At 33.5% G+C, this 16,938-nt stretch overlaps 1 protein-coding gene across 3 annotated transcripts in view; it reads left to right on the plus strand.

Annotated features, from left to right (window-relative positions):
* Nucleotides 1–16,938, plus strand: part of LOC143258421 (palmitoleoyl-protein carboxylesterase notum1-like) — an 81,226-nt gene extending 64,288 nt beyond the window's left edge. Inside the window, exons 9-14 of one of the 3 annotated variants that reach the window (XM_076517328.1) lie at nucleotides 1,333–1,433; nucleotides 2,165–2,303; nucleotides 3,916–3,963; nucleotides 4,257–4,409; nucleotides 12,987–13,186; nucleotides 15,310–16,938. In XM_076517328.1, coding sequence (XP_076373443.1) covers nucleotides 1,333–1,433; nucleotides 2,165–2,303; nucleotides 3,916–3,963; nucleotides 4,257–4,409; nucleotides 12,987–13,186; nucleotides 15,310–15,617 — 949 coding nt within the window. In that variant the 3' untranslated portion in view covers nucleotides 15,618–16,938. Of the gene's footprint in view, nucleotides 1–1,332; nucleotides 1,434–2,164; nucleotides 2,304–3,915; nucleotides 3,964–4,256; nucleotides 4,410–12,986; nucleotides 13,223–15,309 lie in introns of all 3 variants that reach the window. The other 2 variants (XM_076517326.1, XM_076517325.1) reach the window with 2 other exon arrangements.

Raw genomic sequence — 16,938 nt, forward strand, 5'->3', positions numbered from 1 at the left:
CAGTACATTTTGATGTACCGACACTTCTCATACATCTGCTGCAAATGAGGACATTGAACGTAGCATTGTGTGAGAAAACTAAATGTTGTAGTACCAACATTCCAAACACATGTTCTTTATTTGAGGATATTACACAGGGCATCAGTGGGGTAAGGAATTCTACTGTACCAACATCTTACAAATGTGTTCTCCAATTGATGATAACAAATAGTGCCAATTATACTATAAATGTTATCTCAACATATATCACTCATGTTCTTCAGTTATAATATTAAGTAGAATTATAAATGATGTTACACCAATAATGCATATGCATGTTATTTGTTTGAGGATATTAAATAAGGTGGAAGGTAAGATAATAATTGTTCATCGATATTAATCAGAACATTAGGTTAGGCCACAACTGCTGTTGTACCTATATTTTAAATACACAAATTTTGATTTGGGAATATCAAAAAGGACATTGAATGACAATATAAATCACACTGTATCAACATGTTCTGCATCGTATACTTTCACCCACACGCTTCTTGAACAAAACATTAAATTGCAGAATTAGAATTCAGAATTTATTTAAAACAACAGTTATTCAAAATAAAAAACATGACATAGAGGGCCATAGCGTGTGTGTGTGTGTTTTCTTATAGCAAAGCCACATTGTGCTATCTGCCGAGTCCACAAAGGAGAATCGAACCATAGTAAAGATGGATTAACTACTGTGGATAAAACATCGTCTTATTTTTTTAATTTTTTACTCTGGTAAAATGTTTTAACCTGACACCGAAAATATTTTTAATCGTTCTGTTTTATTCAAGTTATAATTAATATAAATTTAGTTATCTAATGTGCCCATATTGTTGCAAATTAATGAGGTATTTATAATCTTACAAAATTTACAGGTTACGTTGTATAGAAATATTTCACTCTCTGCATTTCATTCATTTATTACAGTATGTTTAGCATAAGGTAGATTTTCCACAATTAAATTGCGGTTATTAGTAAATGAAAATAGTGAAATATATCTTTGATTTTAACAGTTTGACAAAAACGAAAGATGTCACTACTATCTTCTAAACAAATATTGAACTTTAATTTCGTAACATTCACCCGTTAGGACAGCAGTTAAATGCATGGATTTACAACGCTAAAATCAGGAGTTCGATTCCCTCTCAGTGAACTAGCTGTTCATTGACAAAACATTAAGACAAGACATCGAGAAAGGCATGTATTAACGCACAGTTTCTCAACAAAGACGTGAATTTAACGTCAACCCTTCGATTGATAAGCCAGTACTTTTTTCTCATGATAAATCTTCTTTAATGTACTTTCTAGACTGTGGAATGGCCAAGTTCCGGAACGTTGTAAAGCTGATTACGATCCTGAAGAACACTGGAGATGTTACTTTGGTTATAGAATCTACCGGACTCTAAAAAGTAGGTCTGGCTTTTCAATTCTAAGACTTCAGTTGATCTACATATCTAACTGAGTGAATTATTCATAAATAATTTTCTTGTCACCAAAAAAGTGGTAAGATGAATTTAAATAGACTCGAATGAGTTGTTTCTTTATGAAGTACATGGAAACATTTATATAAAAACTTATGTTAGGTTCTGATACAAGATGGAAGTTCATCAAATACTTAAGAACAGGTCTGAATTAAGGACTTGAAGGGTGAAGTTTTGTAAAAGAGCCTCAGTACTGAAGTTCATCAATAAACCAAATAAAATTCAGCAATATTTATTAACTACAAAGGAGAGCGATGGATAGATAATAGAATAAAACTTAATTTCTAACATTAGTTAGAGTAATGACAAAAAAGTTAGTTGTTTCATAGCCAAGCTAATATTTATGAATGAACGTTTATGAAAAATTATAAAATAATAAGATTGCATTAATGGATTTAAATCACTTTTCTCATAAAGACATACTTTCATGAGTTATCCAGTGTTTCACTGTTTTGTATTTTTATTTTTTCGTCGAGGTCCCTTCAGTCAATGGTATCAGAAGTGATATCGCCTCTTAACCCCCCCTTTCAATGCGGCCCTAAGTAAGAACACTAATAATCATAAAGAATTACATAAACTACCTATAAAATACTAACAATGACCTTCATAAGTCGTTATTTTTATCCATTGACTTTTCATAAGTCGTTATTTTCATCCAGCTCCAGTATTCATATTCCAGTGGCTGTTTGATGAAGCCCAGATGACAGCAGATAATGTGGTGGCTCCAGCGACCAAAGCCCAATGGGACTATATACATAACATGGGCAAAGAACTGAGGAGAACTCTGCAAAACGTGTCGTAAGAAAACAAAGATGTTTCTTCACTTATTCTTGGACAAAAAATGCACAAAATTTGATTTTGTGATTCGACTGAAGTTATCTACGAGTGTTGGTGTTAATTACTTTTATACTATAAGTTAAACCATGAAATTACTATATCTATGCAATATTCGAACTAATTCTATTAATCTTACTTTTTTCTATTTAACATCAAATCAAATTATAATATCCTTGGTCTAATTAGTGAAGGGTCATAGTTTAATCATTATAATTGTGAGCACTTAATTATTTTAATGGAGAGAATTTCAGATGTCATAAACATTATATTATAAATTAATACGAGTTAAATCTAAGCTTTGTTATACTCTTACATGCTTATGATTCAAAAACAGACTGTTTCACTGGAAACTCGGGCTTATTAAGTGACTGTTAAAAAGGGAAATTGTGTAAAAGACAAAGTTATATAATGTTCCCCGTCTTTCGTTATTTTCTTATTATATCCTAATAACCCCATTAGATGCTAATTGCTTTGTGAAAGGTAATAATTGAATTATTTAACTGATTAAATACTTATCTTTAAGACTCAATAAAAATGTGGAAATATTTCCAATTTCAGGAGTTTTTTATCCCACTTTTCGAGCCCGGCATGGCCAGGTGGTTAAGGCATTCGACTCGTAATCTGAGGGTCACGAGTTCGAATCCCCATCCCAAGAAACATGCTCGCCCTTTCAGCCGTGTGGGCGTTATAATGTTACAGTCAATTCCACTATTCGTTGGTAAAAGAGTAACTCAAGAGTTGGCGTTGATTGGTGATAACTAGTTGCCTTCCATCTGGTTTTACACTGCTAAATTAGGGACGGCTAGCGCAGACAGCTCTCGTGTAGCTTTGCGCGAAATTAAAAAACAAACAAACCCACTTTTCGAAAAGAAAAGAACACAACAGCCCTTGTACATCGTAAGACAGTTTCTAGACACGATACAAAGAACCAAAAAACGTAGCTAACGGAATCAACCAACTCTCGGTGATGTTTGTTAACACATACATTAGAAATAATCTTCATAGTAAGTTGAATAGACGCATATTGGACAACTGAGCAATATTAGAGGTTTATAGCTGCAACTCAAAGAAAAGTCTTAATGAAACCTGAGACGCACTCAGTTTTATGTATAGAAATACGGAAACGAATAATGCAATAGTGTCACGCGTTCGTCCAAGTAATATCAAGTTAAAATACGATGCTTGTTTGTTTGTTTGTTTTTGAATTTCGCACAAAGCTACTCGAGGGCTATCTGTGCTAGCCGTCCCTAATTTAGCAGTGTAAGACTAGAGGGAAGGCAGCTAGTCATCACCACCCACCGCCAACTCTTGGGCTACTCTTTTACCTACGAATAGTGGGATTGATCGTAACATTATAACGCCCCCACGGCTGAAAGGGTGAGCATGTTTGGTGCGACCGGGATTTGAACCGGCGCCCCTCAGCTTACGAGTCGAACGCTTTAACCCACCTGGCCATGCCGGGCCGCAAAATACGATGTAATAAAGATTAAATTATTTTGTTTCAAGGCCAGTGTTTGCATCACCTTGTGCTCTCACACGATTTCAACATAGAATTTATTTGTTTCCATTACAGAGCTGTGTTTGCACCGTCGTGCGTCTCTCACATGATTTTAACACACAGGTAAGCCTTTTTCCGTTCTAGGTTTGTAATAATTAATAATTTTTCGACTTACTTTCTGAAATCCGTCTCTTCTTTTCGGTCTTTCATTCTCATTTTAATCGTAGAGTTTTACTTTTCCTTATATCTAATTGAATATTGCAAGTTTGTGTTAAAATGTCGAACTGTAGTAATATTTCCGTATCGTAGATGAATCTGTAATAAACTGTCTTACAACTTTCTTAATATATGCCTGTGTATCAAACTAAGGGTGATGTTGACAGAAATAAAGTTTTCGTCTCAATTATTTTATCTAGGAACTGGCAATACATGAAGATTAAAGGAATTTCATTTCCACAAGCCTTGCGTTGTTGGGAGATTCAGAAACATGAACATAATCATCACGTTCATCATTCAAATCATGAACTATATGACAAGCTACCTGTTCCCAACGGTACTAGTAATTCAACGTAAGTGGTAACACAAATTTGTTGTACGCATCTAACTATCACTTAATGTTAAGAATTCATTAATCACAGTAAATAAACGGCCCAATTGATTTTATGAAGTTACTGCTTAATAAATAAAACAGATACAAGTAAGGCAACTAGTGTTATGAAGTTAATATTCAACAGATAAAACAGATATAAATTGGACAGCTAATCTTATGAAGTTACAATTCAATTGATAAGACAGATATAAACTTGACAGCTAATCTTATGAAGTTACAATTCAATTGATAAGACAGATATAAACTTGACAGCTAATCTTATGAAGTTACAATTCAATAGATAAGACAGGTATAAATTAATTGACTTAGGAAGTTCAAGTTCATCGAATGATATCTTTTCTATGATATATAATGTGTGCTCATGCCTTTGATATACTTTTCCATGATCCAATGATTATGGATAGAATTTGTTTCTATTAGCTACCTGGTTCTTTTTAATCATGTTCATGGATATTTGCAATGGAGCCAAATACATTAAAATTTCTCTTTTCAACATTTCTGTATCTATCGTCTATCAAAACACAGCACAAATTTGATACTTTATACATAATAGTGTACGTTACCTACAATTTATAATGCATTAAAGCTGATGCAAGTGATATTATAATTATCCATGATAAAACAGTTTAGTTCTCTTAATATATTATTTTTATTTGTTGTGTATCCGATGACATCTGAAGGTTTGAAAAATTATCTGACAACTTTTCGGGTATTTTATAGGCTGCGCATAATAAAGTATTTTGAATGTTTAGTTTTTAAATTTAGAGAGGTTTGTTTTAGTTACGTTTATCTAAGCCGGGCTGGCATATCCAGGTACGAGTATGATAAAAGCTTTATAAACTTTATTTTGTGTTCTATATGAGATTTTAATCGTTGGGTTTACATTGTGGGGTTACACATTGATGTGAATATAACATTATTCTGGAGAGTTTAATTGTTGGCCTTACATTTTGAAGATTAAAAAAGCTATGGATGTATACATACCCCGCAATGAACATTTTCTTTGGAATGAAGGTTAATAATTAACAAGGATGTAGTATGAAACCAATAAAAAGTGATTTGTTGATAAAACCTCTTTTATAATAAATACACAGATAACACCAACAATAATTTTAATTTTTATAAACAAGTAAGTTTTATATTACTATACCTCAAACGTATTAATAATACAAAAACAAACTCATATGATAATACAGGTCATAGTTCTAAGTAAATAAATTTGTTCAATCACAATCATATCTAAATTTCAAATCGACTGTACAATATTTTAAAGTAATTCCAACCAAAGGATTTGATGAAATCATAAAACATTTTAATTTGTTATAATTATTGTAACAAAAAAATTAGCAAATATTGGCATTTCAAACATTTTATTTTACCGTGTTGAGTATCACTTACTAGTTTTACAACATTATAAAAATTGGACCATTAAAGTTTAAAATAGCTTCTACAATGCATGTAACAAATACTCTGGAGTCATTTTAATTTAACTACCATGTAATAAATCCACTGATTTTACTTAGATCTAAGTACAATGTGACAAATTTACTATTATATACTTATTTTAATATTGATTTTTGTATCAGTTATATATATATATTTAGAAATGCATAAAACTTACGCTGTTAAATGTGTTTTGCGAAATTCTCGTTTATTTACTAAAGATGTAAAAGGCTCTTGAATGTAAAAGTCAACAATATATGTTTTATGAAAGCACTAGCGTATCGTCAGTATCATTGGGCAAACTGAAATTTCTAGAATCTCGCCTAACGCTTATAAACAAACGTGACGCATCAAGAGACAATATATGTTTTTGGTTTGCTGCCAGTGGTACACTATAAACCTCGACACCTATAGCTGTGATTAATGCTTGTTAATCGGGAACTTCATATATTGACCAGGAACTTTTATAGATTTTGTACATTACAAACCATTTAACTTCAGCAGATACCATTGGACGTTAGAATCTTTACGAAGACGTTATAAAACTTAAACTGCGAAAAACTTTCGTGTGATCAGCTAAGAGCTTGCTAACTCCCCGTTGAGTGAAATGTACCGATATCAACTCAGAATTAATTCATTCATCGTGAACCCTCGATAAGATATCAAGGAAGTTCCAAATCAAATAGAAAACTCAGTATTGTTTGTAAGTTTCTAAAATGTTCGTATATAAATCATTACTTGTAATAACCGTTATTATAAATTTTATTATTGTTTGTATATTAAAATATATTTTCATTAAGAAGGAAAACTCTATGTATCAAGCTTGTTAGCGAAAATAATAAATTTGATGCATATCAACATTTAATTAAATTATAACATATAATTTAACTCAGTTTTAGACTATTTCAAATAGTAGTACGTAGCATAATAAATTGGAGGCTCTTCCGAAATAAATTGTTACATTTAGGCCCGGCATGGCCAGATGCTCGACTCGTAATCTGAAGGTCGCGGGCTCGAATTTCCTTCACATCACGAAGGCTATCTGCGCTAGCCGTCCCTAATTTAGCAGTGTAAGACTAGAGAGAAAGAAGCTAGTCATCACCACCCATCACCAACTCTTGTGCTACTCTTTTACCAAAGAATAGTGGAATTGACCGTCACATTATAACGCCCCCATAGCTGAAAGGGCGATCATGTTTGGTGTGATGGGGATTCGAACTCGCGACCCTCGAATTACGAGTCAAGTAACTTAACCACCTAGCCTGAAGACCAGACGAGAAATTAAAGATACGAGGAGCTCGGTCAAAATAAACTACCGTAGGAAAAAAAGGCCTAACGATTAATATATAAAACAAATAAGCTAACAGTTGAAGAAAAAATACATAAGAATAGTTTATCTAGTTAAAGAGAATTTTAAAGTAATTGAAATAACTACAGTGGACTTTGACAAACAGACGATTCACAAAAATACAAAATAATTTCAACACTACAGGATACAATTGTAGTAATTCGATGATAGATAAGTAAGTGAATTACAATCAGATAGTTTGACGATAGTAAAAGAGAAGATAAAAAAAATGTTGTAGGTCAAACCACCAAGAAATTAACTACAGATATATATGACCTACAACAATATTTTTCTTTTATATCTTTCATCAACCACTACACCTAATTTCCTACACAGTATTAGAGAAGATAATTCAGCTTGTCAACTGAAAAATCAAATGTAATTGAATAGGCTTAATTGGACTTTCGACATGAGGAAGGAACAATATATACCATGCTTATGATAGACCTATAATCTCCATAATTTATAGTTTGAAGAATTTATTGTTCATACGTTTTGCTTGTTGAGAATGTACATATTACTTTGAAAACAAGTGAAGTGCATGCTGTTCATTCATCGTTAACAAGTCAGACACCTACTGTACAAGAATCCTAGGTCTAACCACTATCTCATCGATCTTACTTGGATCTAACTACCATATGACAGAAACACTTAAATTTAACTACCATAATGCGCATCCACTGATATCTAACTACCACGTGACATATCCACTAACATTTAACTACCGCGTGACAGATCCACTGGCCTTACTTAAATCTAACTACCATGTGACAATCCACGGACTTACTTAGATCTAACTACCATGTGGCAGATTCACTTAGATCTAACTAAAATATGGCTGATCCTCTTAGATATAACTATCAGATCCACTTAGGTCTAACTAACATATCACAGATCCATATGCTTTACTTAAGCCTAACTACCATGTGACAGATCCATTTAGGTTATTATGTATTATAATTTATTTTGGACGAATCTCCGATTAATTATGTTACGTAGGTTAACACATTACAATTTAAATTAATCGAAAATTTGAGTTCGATCTTAGTAGTTAATTAACTATTAATATGTATCATTTATGTTATTTGCCAACAAGATTGATACACACAATTTCCTTTTTAACAAAATATTTAATTTTAATTTTTAAACATGAAAACAATAAATTTATAATACAGCATTTACTAATAGTTATGACAAATGATGGTTTCAATACAACAGTTTTACAAACCTACGGACAGTACTAAGGCTTATATCCGGTCTATAACTGAATATTTTATCGACAATCCAGATCAACGAAAAGCAAATTATTTCTGAGTCGATATTGTAGCATCTCGCTTAAGCTAACGACGTCTTTCTTAGCTAGCCTCACATCAGTTAGAAGTTCTCTCCTTCAAGCAAAGATGTTTGTTTGTTTGTTTTGAATTTCGCGCAAAGCTACTCGAGGGCTATCTGCGCTAGCCGTCCCTAATTTAGCAGTGCCTTACCTCTAGTCATCACCACCCACCGCCGACTCTTGGGCTACTCTTTTACCAACGAATAGTGGGATTGCCCGTCACATTATAACGCCCCCACGGCTGAAAGGGCAAGCATGTTTGGTGCGATCGGGATTCGAACCTGTGACCCTCGGATTACGAGTCGAGCAAGCAAAGATATATAATGTCCACGTAGAAACAATAAAGTCAAAGTAATTCACTGAAATTGAACAGTTTGTAATGTTTGAAATCATGGTCAGATACTGTAGTTTTCCGATTAATAGACGTCAAACACAATTATACCTTCCTGGGCCTATAGCACACTGACTGTAGCTGTCCAATGATATTGTCTTCCGTCTCTCAGCTAGCCGCTTTTTATAGGAATCACGCGAGTTTGTAGAAATGTCGACACTCTTCTGACGCGCTTTCGTTAAACAAGTGTTATTGATTTTTTTTATGCGTACGAACATATTACAATTTTGGAGGACAGGCGGGACTTTTTTAATACATAGTCAACAATATAAGTTACATGCAAAAAATAAAACTCTACAGACAGAAACGTAGGCACTAAATAAATGTACAGTAGTAAATCCGTTACAATATCTAACAACCATGTGACAGAGCTACTTAGATCTAATTGCCATATAGCGGATCCACTTAGTTCTAACTTCCATGTGACAGATCCGTTTAGATCTAACTTCCATGGAACAGATCCACTGGGCTTACTTAGATCTAAATACCATGAAAGGGTATCTTTTGTTTAACAATACAAGCAGATAACTTTAATTTACCCAAACGAACACTTAAAGTAATTCAGTTCATTATGTTTAAGTATAGTAAATTAGATTATTTCACCATGTGTTTTTTGTTTGTTTTGAACTTCGCGCAAAGATACTCGAGTTTGTTTATTTTGAATTTCGCGCAATGCCGCACGAGGGATGCCGCTAGCCATCCCTACTTTAGCAGTGGAAGACAGATAGTCATCACCACCCTTAGCCAACTCTTGGGCTACTCTTTTACCAACAAATAGTAGGATTGACAGTCACATTATAATACCCCTACAATTGAAAAGGGAAAGCATGTTTGGTGTGATAGGGATTCAAACCCGCACTCTCATATTACGAGTCTAGCGCCTTAACCACCTGGTCATGCCGGGCCATGGACCTAATTACAGGATATGTGTAGCGACTTAGTACAGGTTAAATAAAAGAGGGAAGACTGTTTGTGGATAGGCAAAAAACAAACACCTCATTTGATGAAGACAAACAGGAAAGTAACCAAACGTCTTGTAATTGAACTATTGCTTTGTGATTTTAGTTACAATAGCTAATGAACAATTGTTTTATTTATCTTAATAGTGGAATTAACTTTATATATTTCACAAATGTACACGGCTCAAAGCAGTTGGGTAATGACTCTAGTTTATAATCTCATAGCTGTAACAAGGGAAAGATACTGCAATAAAATATTATGTAAATCAGTTACAGGATGATCCACCATGTGATACGAATTACAAATTAATAGTAATTCTACCTGTATTCGTAAGTAGAAGCTGTCTTACGCTCTTGTATTTAATTATATTTTAATTTAGAATGGTAAAGCTGGCACCAGCGTTGCACGTTTAAGATCATAGTGTTCATAAAGTTCTGAGTTTATTTTATTCTACTACCCTCTTGAAGGAGCTTCTACAGAATAAATTTAGCGTCAAGGTCATAAGAAAATACGCGACACATCATCCAAGAATATTCCTTGCATTCTTCATGAGGTCAAAGTTCTGAAAATGAGCATACCAATCCATACAGTCAATCGTTTTCTCTAAACAGAATATTACCCTGTTTAGCATTATCTGTTATTATTCTTAAGTCAAAACCAATTGATTTGGAGCATTTTGGGGTGGGCATTATCTATCATCAGGTTTAAGTCAAGGCCAATTGAACTGGTATATAAGCATAAAGAATTTTAAGGTCTGGTCGTTATAATATGTCCCACTAATGGTGCCATACTTCCAACACCACCATCTACGTAACGTTTCTGTAAAAAAAAATGCGGATGGAATTAGTTCCAAACTCTCCCCAATTGCGTGTACGTTTGTTATGTTGTTCTAAAGTGAAGAACACACTTATTTATAAGGAATATTGGTCTTCATATCGTCCATCTAATGAATACATTCTTAGCACCATTGCAGATGAGTTCTTGATGTCTTGATATGAATCGAATGCACCTCATTTTATGTCTCTCATACAAGCCATTCTGACCGTTTGTATATTAATTTGGCATTCAGTTGCAGCTATAGATATCCGATGTATTTCCTAAACAAACACGCCATGATTAAAGTTAGAAAAAATCAACAGATGGCAGCTTATCACTTTATATTATTGATGACGGTATAATTTGTCCAGATGTCCATGTAATTATACCATTATTTCGTAAATGATCCACATACTGCTGACAAAATCTTGAAACACTCTGAACCCATAGTGAAACAGTCTACTGTAATTAGCTGGGTTTCATTCATCAGATAGGTTTTTATTTACGTGGAATGATTTGTTTTGTTTGAATTTTGCACAAAGCTACTCGAGGGCTATCTGTGCTAGCCGTCCCTAATTTAGCAGTGTAAGACTAGAAGGAAGGCAGCTAGTCATCACCACCCACCGCCAACTCTTGGGCTACTCTTTTACCAACGAATAGTGGGATTGACCGTAACATTATAACGCTCCCACGGCTGAAAGGGCGAGCATGTTTGGTGCGACCGGGATTTGAACCGGCGCCCCTCAGCTTACGAGTCGAACGCCTTAACCCACCTGGCCATGCCGGGCCTACATGGAATGAAAAACTCGAAATGTCGAGATTGAGGTCCAAAGATGAGTCCTGTTAAAATGGGCCATTTTGGTCTTTTTTCACTTGAAAGATAAAACTAAGTGAGACAATTATACGCTGCAAAGGCTGAGTGATTGACCAGTCTTCATATGATAGAATATTAGATCCTGAATTTAGGATAAAGATATTTTATGTTTCTAGAATTGTAATCAAATTAAACATAAAGTTGACACACTCATACCAGTAACAACCGTGTGATTATAGTTTCGTAAAAGTACAGAGTACTTCATAATTACACGGTTAAAACTGAAAATGAATTTTCAAAATTCCAAGAAGAAATTTATCAGGTATACACATTATCGATTGAAGCGTTAAGTTTCTGGAATGAAGAATATTCGATTGTATTATTAAGTTTGGTATTTTTTTACAATTGTAAATGTTTTTATAGTCGTTACGCTTATAGCAAACTTAATTTCTGTTGCACACTAGCTATTTCATTACTTCTATCTTACGTATCTTAATAGTTTTAGTGAAATTCGTCGTACAATCACGACGTATTTTCATTGTTAAGCTTGTTGAACAGTAATTGCTAAAAATCATTGATTATTTGTCTTGTGTTGTTTTTTTTTGCTGAGACTAACAATTTTAAATCATCTATTAATAACAACCAAACTTCAATTCTCAAAGGAACAGACCTTAATCTTAATAGACTCTAAATTGAACTAGTGTAAATCGAAGCTTTCTTGCTTGTCAAGCACGCTAGGAACGTTTGCCTTTATGATACTTTTATCCATAATTCTGTTAGTGCTCATTTTGTGTTATCTTGTGTTAAGTTTTATTTACATTGTAATATTCAGGGAATTCCAAATATTTCTGACATACAAAACGAGCTAAGAACCTTAAGAACCAGGAAAGTAACTTAACCCTTTTAGGAGCAAGGGGTCATCTCCGATTTGCATCAAAAACATTTGTAAATAAGTTTTCAGTTTCGTACCTTTCTAGACAACTTAATTTTTACAGTGACTTGAGGGTGATCAAATCGTTCATTCTTTATTGTACAATGTGAGAACATTGGGTGTTAATCACCTCAGTTGTATCTCGACAACCGAAAACCTGGTTGCACGCTTATCGAAATCTCTGAAATCTAAACGTCTCTACAGATGTTTGTCCATTTGTATTTCCTCTTACTGTACTTTGATATTTATTTGAAATTAAAATATTGTACCAGTTTTTCCTGTGATATTTAATTATACTGAAAGATATCCTTGTATATACGAAAATGGCATTCTTGTCAATGAAAAACTTTATCTCAAAATCAAGAAAAAACGGCAGATGTCTATACCACAGTGACTCTACATACTTCGGTTTACAAAAACGTTTCACAATAATCAGACATCTTTGCAGCATACGAAGCTTACTGGACATATTTAAGCATTAGAATGTTTTATTTCACCAGATTATCAGTCATGCTGGCAGATATGCCTACGTCGACTATAACGCGCCCCCAAATGGAAGCTGGAACTAAAACGGTTCGTGCCTTCACTGAAGAGAGTAAAAAGAAAAACCGCCGTCGTGAAAGGAAGCGCCGAAGGAGACGTCGCCGACGTAGAAAGCAGTGCAACCGTGAAAATCGAGAGAAACGAAAGAATCGAAAATGTAAGAAAAAAAGGAAGAAAAAGAATGAAATGAAATGTAAGCCTATGGTTGCATGAGGATTCGACTATGATTTGTTTGATTTGGTTATTTGTATGAGGATTCGATGTATAATTTGGTTATTTATTTTGAAATCTCATTTCGTTAAGTGGCAACCATTAGTCAGTTACATTTTAAAAATGTTTAAGTAATTGTTTTCCAAATAAAATATTCTGTATTACTAACAGTTTTTTCTTAGAAAGAGGCTTAATCACTTTTACTCCGTGTAAATCATACAAGTTGTTAAATGTTCTACTCGTTACGATAGTTACCTGATAGTTCTCTGTTAGAGAACAAACGACAAAGCGCCATCCCACAATAGAAGTTCGACCACTTCTAACTTATGTCTTCGCGATGGTTTAAGATGGTATAGCTTTTGGTCATTTCAGTTTTTGAATAGTTGTGTAAGTGATTTAGTTACTCATAAAAACCTTGAGAGCCTGGTTGGTACCATTTTAATTTTGATTTTATAATCAAGTACAGGTGATAGTTTGATTTCCAGCATAGCGAGGAACAGTAACAAAAAACAAATACACACACCTCCAAATCGATAGTTATTGCATTAAAGCTTTCTCAAGATTTAATTCTGTCATATAATGGAAATCAATCAATATTTTCTTATTTATTGAAACTGCAGTCAAATTTATGTCATCTTTTTTAGCTGATGGAGCTAATGTTGCGACACTGATATGTTAAATTACTGTAAAATATACGCTATTTGTTTCACACATTGGGAAACAAAAACATATTTTACTTAGCATCTTAATACATAATATTTATTCAAAATGGCTGAAATGTCACAGTTATTGTTGCATACAGTATACTGAGATGGCTCTCAAACTATTGTTCTAGTGCCCTTGCTCATACATCAAACTATTGCTACTATGAAGACCCGTGAAATAACGACCTTGATGATAGCCGATACCAATACTGTACTGATACCCGACACTATACCAATACTTAAAACTGTACCAATACTCAGTACTATACCGATACCCGATACTGCTTACTTCGATCTTGTGATCTTTAAATAAATGGCAAAATTAGGGGACGAAAGCTAAGCAATTTGTTTAAAGAAAAACCCTGAGAAGTGAATAGGAGAAAGGATGTAATTTCGGAATTTGCTTCTCTATTCATAATCTATTCTCAGAGTCTAACAAATAGTACACCTGGAACCACTGTTGTTGGAAGTCCAGATTCATCACAACTTGCAACCAAGACACCCAAAGTGGAAGCTTTTGAACTTCCATCAACCTCAAATCCTTGGTTCTTATTGCAGTAACTATGCTTAAGGATATGCCTAGCATATTTGCAATGACTTTTGGGTCAGAAGGTTCTTTTTCATAACAGCAACTTTCAAGTTATGGTTGAGGAAGTTTCTCCAGATTGGCTTGGTGTGTGGTTTGAGAAACTATTGCTGTCCTAAATGCTTGAATGTGTTAGTTTTATAATATTGTAAAGAATCCTGAAGGCTCCATTCTTCAACATATTGTTTCTTGGCCTTACTTTGTTTAACAATCTTTCTCGAACATACGAAGATTCCGAAGTTTACATAACAATGCTGTACTGTCTCAGGATGAACTAAATATACCGTATTGCTCATGGCGCCATGGTTCACATCTGCAGCGACATGCCACTGCATTGAAATCATTCTTACAAAATTTAATTAATTTTCTGTCATTTAGCTTGTAATAAAACAATCAAATTTACTCTTAAATGTTACTTATGTTTATCGCCTACCACCAAGCTAGAAAATATTTTGAATTATTGAAAATACTTTGGCTGCTGTCTTTAACATATAAACACTTCCTCCATTTTTTTCAATGTAAACTGAGCTATGAAATCATGTATGCTACAAAAGTTGTTATTTGTTTTTAGTATTAAAGTGAATCCAATTGTTCTATTAAAAATATTTGTTGGAAATTTGAATGTTGAAGAAAACACAGTGATTTTTATAAACAAGTGTTTTGATCAAAAACAAAGTTCTAATTATCTCTTATTGTCTACAGTATATTATTAGTGTGTTAATAACTGTTCATGGCTATCATTTTTATTACAACTTTGGTCTGATTATTACACCTGCGCAGACCGCCAGAGCCGTGAAACCCGGTCATTCTTCCTGAAAGATCTCAACTTGCAGCATCGTTGGACATTGCACGAGGATCTTTGTCACCATTGGTTACTAGATGATTGCACGTGGCCTCAGTGTAATCGCCACTGTCCTCCACTGCGGGACCCTTATACTGGTGAAGAAAAAGAATTAATCGAGCTGCTCAAATCATTTGGGTTAGAAATGGGCAGTGTTGCCGATGCTTTAGAGATTGATCCGAAAACTTTGGCTGAAATGGATGGAGACAAACTACGCTTATTACTGACCCAGCAGAAGAATGAATGACCATACCTTTTGTGACTAGTGTATATCGTTGCGATTGCAACACGTGTTGCAGTTTGAAAACATGACTGTAGAGGGTTGAAGCTCAGAGTCGAAACTGTAATGTTTATCGCCTCTGTTTCTGTGCAGTTGCAAATATTTCAGTTTTGTACATTTATATTTAGTGATTTTTAATAAGAAAAATGTATTAAGTTTAGTTACTGGAGAATAGAGAGTATAGGAAGCAACGAACATTTGTATGATGTGGACGAAAGCGAAAATATAGGTTCGTATTTTAAAATTGAAATCAAGCAGTCAATTAATTAGTAAGTTTGATATTTGGTTTTGATTTTATAACATTTCATCAAACTAATTGCTCCTCCCCAGTGGCACAGCGGAATGTCTGCGGACTTACAAAACTAGAAAATGAGTTTCGATACCCGTGGTGAGCAGAGCACAGTGTGTAGCTTTGTGCTTAACTGAAAACCAAACTAACTACAAACGTTCATCAGTTACAAACTTAAGTTGATGAATAATGATTTTATTATATGTTTTGTAACACAAGTTGAACAATGAAAGTGATGAGGTTGTTTCAAATAGGTTTTCGAAATAGCAAGTAGCAAAAAATATTTGGTTACTTAATAAAGATTTTGAATATTAAAATAAATGAGAACTTAGTTGAAAAATTTTGCAATTAAACAATGCGTTAAATTATTTTAGCAGAATCTGACAAACGAAAGCAATAAAAACATTTAGCTTTTCAACATAAGTTTTGAGTACAATAAAAATAAAAGTGAACTGATTGTTCTAAAAAGTTTCACATACAACTAAGCAGTTTTTTTAACAACCGAATTTTCAATTGAAACAATTTTCTAAAAGATTTTCTGTACTATAAAAGGTTTATGGAAACTCCGTTAATTTAAGATAGTTGGGTAAAATAAGTTACAACAATACGATAATTCGGGATAAAGTTTAAAGTAACATGATTTTCTTGTACCGATTTATCCCACAACAAAGTGACTTAATGAGTTTCAGAATAACGTAAGAAAATTAATTGAATGTTTAAAAAGTCGTTCAGTAAATAAATTAACCTTTGGATTTTAGTAACGATTGATAAAAAAAATTAAAAGGAGTTTAGAAAATTAATTGTTAAAGTTGAGCTAGTTATTTTCAAAATGTATTTAACAAAACAAGATTCAAAGAGATTTTTGTTTTACAAACACATTCCATATCGCAGTAAGAACTATTTGGTACAAAATATTTCTGTAATGATTTAAATAAAAATGAATATAATGTTACCAAGTTACTTAACAACTAATTTGTTCATTTACGTGACAAAACTAGG

Source organism: Tachypleus tridentatus, chromosome 8 (genome assembly GCF_004210375.1).
Source record: "Tachypleus tridentatus isolate NWPU-2018 chromosome 8, ASM421037v1, whole genome shotgun sequence".
Classification (NCBI taxonomy): Eukaryota; Metazoa; Arthropoda; class Merostomata; order Xiphosura; family Limulidae; genus Tachypleus; species Tachypleus tridentatus.